At 40.8% G+C, this 2,763-nt stretch overlaps 1 protein-coding gene across 1 annotated transcript; it reads left to right on the top strand.

Moving 5' to 3' along the window:
• Positions 1-369: 369 nt before the first annotated feature.
• On the top strand, positions 370-2,462 carry LOC103583026. Its single transcript, XM_008564453.1, has 2 exons — positions 370-1,411; positions 1,651-2,462. Exons 1-2 carry the CDS (start codon positions 370-372, stop codon positions 2,460-2,462), a joined length of 1,854 nt encoding a protein of 617 aa, XP_008562675.1.
• The last annotated feature ends 301 nt before the right edge of the window (positions 2,463-2,763 follow it).

Raw genomic sequence — 2,763 nt, 5'->3', positions numbered from 1 at the left:
ATGCTTGCTTCAATAAATTGTCAGCATTCAGCAGATCCCTTGAGTCTGTGTGTTTGTTGACCCAGCATTCAGCAGATCCTTTGAGTCTGTGTGTTTGCTGTCCGCTCCATCGCCGATGCTGCCCTTCCTCCCTTGTGGGGGATCCCTTACCAGTGGGGACATTTACAATCTCTGTGCTGGGGCTGGTCCCCGGCATTTTCTGGCACCCGAACAGGGACCCATTGGTAAGCCCCCCTCCTTATGATCTATCCACTTTCATTTCTTTTCAGGAAAAAAGAAACGGGCAGCTAGGATCCTGCACCAGTGAGCCGCGGTCCCCCCAGTAGCATAGACTGGGTGAGAAAGGGCAGGGAATCAAGAACAGTAAGTATGGGCACACAAGAATCTAAAGAACGAGCATTATTTATTGATATAAGCAAGCGTCTTTTAGAAAATAAAGGAGTTTCAATAGGAAGCTCTCAGTTAAAAAGATTTTTTCATTTCATTCAAGAATGTTCACCTTGGTTTCCAGAAAGCGGCTCTTTTGATCTGAAGACGTGGAAGAAGGTAGGAGATGACATGCACATTTTTTATCGTCAATTTGGGGATGAAAAGATTCCAAGAGACGCCTTTGCTCTTTGGAACTTGTTTCGGGATTGCTTTGATTCTAGGCATGAAGCAGAACAACTAAGAAGAAAATTAAAATCTCCCCTTTCCACCGCTTCATATCAAAAGGAAGACGAGAAGGGTAAACAACAGGTAATTGCAGTTGCTGAGAATGTACAGGAAGGTAAGAATGAGTCAGAAAGTGATAGTGACAGCGATAGTGCTGTAGATGAGAAAAATAAGTTAACAGATAAACTTTCTCCTTCAGATGAGGAGGATTTAGAAGAAGCTGCATTTAAATATCATAATGAAGATTATCCTCCCTTTTTAGCTCCAGTTGTAACAGGGAGGCCAAGAAAAAAATCTATTAAACCTTTGCCTAACAGAGTAGGCTTTTTAGGAGCAGTTGCAGAGGCTCAACAACAAGGAGATCTGAGCATCTGCTGCCCTGTCATCTGGGCAATAGATGATGATGGTGAGCCCCAATGGGAGCCTTTGTCTTTTAAGATCATTAAAGAATTAAGAACAGCAGTAAGGGATTTGGGACCAACTTCCCCTTATGCTGTTCAATTGGTAGAAAATATTGGCTCTCGATGGCTCACACCTTTTGATTGGCAACAAACTGCTAAATCATGTTTAACTCCTGGTCAATATTTGTTGTGGAAAACGGAGTATGAAGAGCAGGCAAAATCAGCTCTTCAGTCACAAATTCTTAAAGGGACCAGGGGCAGAGAAAAGTTAATTTTAGGACAAAGACCCATGAAGACCATAGAAATTGAAGGAAAGAAATTTAAAGGGCTTTTAGATACAGGGGCTGATGTGACTTGTATAGCAGCCAGAGACTGGCCTTCTACGTGGCCTACAACTAAGTCTCCTTCCACTTTGGTAGGTCTAGGCTTGGCCTCTAATGTAGCTAGAAGTTCAGGAATTTTACATTGGACAGATATAGATAAATCAGGAACAATTAGGCCTTATGTAATTCCAGCCTTACCATTTACTTTATGGGGAAGAGACCTTATGGAACAATTAAAGATTACTTTAACGGATGAACAAGACGCTCCTGAGCCTTTTTCGTAGGGGCCTCTGTTACCAGACAGGCTGACCCAATAATCTGGAAAAGTAATCATCCAGTTTGGGTGGAACAGTGGCCCCTAAGTAAAGAAAAATTAGAAGCAGCCACAAAGTTAGTACAAGAACAATTAGAACAAGGACATATAGAACCATCAAATAGTCCTTGGAATACTCCAATATTTGTTATTAAAAAGAAATCTGACAAATGGAGACTTTTACAAGATTTAAGAGCAGTAAATAATACTATGGAGACTATGGGAGCTCTTCAGCCTGGGCTTCCTTCTCCAGTGGCTGTGCCTAAAGGATATAATATAGTAGTTATTGATTTACAGGATTGCTTTTTCACTATTCCTCTTGCTGAACAGGACCGATGGCGATTTGCATTTAGTTTGCCATCTCCAAATTTACAAAGACCTTATCAAAGATTTCAATGGAAAGTTCTGCCTCAAGGTATGAAAAATAGTCCTACATTGTGTCAAAAGTTTGTGGATCAGGCTCTGCTTCAATGCAGACAGAAATATCCAGAATGTTATATTATTCATTATATGGATGATATATTGTTGGCTCATTATCAAACAGAATTGTTACAACAGGCTCTTGCTGAACTTGTGAAAGATTTACAACAGTGGGGATTAATAGTAGCCCCAGAAAAAATACAACAAGAGCCACCCTATAATTATCTTGGCAGAACAATTAAAACAGACTATATAATGTCACAAAAATTACAAATAAGAAAAGATAAACTTGTGACTCTTAATGATTTTCAAAAATTATTGGGAGATATTAATTGGATACGGCCTTTTTAAAAATTATCTACTAATGGGGCCAGCCCGGTGGCGCACTGCTACAGTGCACCACTTGGGAGCACGGTGGCGCTCCCACCAAGGGTTCAGATCCCACATACAGACCGGTTCCTGCTCACTGGCTGAGAGAGGTGCGGGTGTGACACAGAGGGTTGCGATCCGTTGCCGGACACGAAAAAAGACAAAAAGGAAAAAAAAATTATCTACTAATGATTTAAAGCCTTTGTTTGAAATTTTAAAAGGAGACTCTAACCCAACTCCTAACAGAACATTAACCAAACCTGCTGAACAGGCTTTGGAGTTA

The sequence above is a fragment of the Galeopterus variegatus genome, unplaced genomic scaffold (assembly GCF_000696425.1).
Source record: "Galeopterus variegatus unplaced genomic scaffold, G_variegatus-3.0.2 Scaffold19135, whole genome shotgun sequence".
Lineage (NCBI taxonomy): Eukaryota > Metazoa > Chordata > Mammalia > Dermoptera > Cynocephalidae > Galeopterus > Galeopterus variegatus.
This window is presented reverse-complemented; position numbering and strand designations above follow the sequence as displayed.

What these genes read in the sequence shown, in the direction of transcription:
- LOC103583026 (XM_008564453.1), top strand. Translation starts at nt 370, where the DNA reads ATGGGCACACAAGAATCTAAAGAACGAGCATTATTTATTGATATAAGC. An exon ending in TACAGGGGCTGATGTGACTT is followed by an intron (nt 1,412 to 1,650) that starts GTATAGCAGCCA and finishes GACGCTCCTGAG; the next exon opens with CCTTTTTCGTAGGGGCCTCT.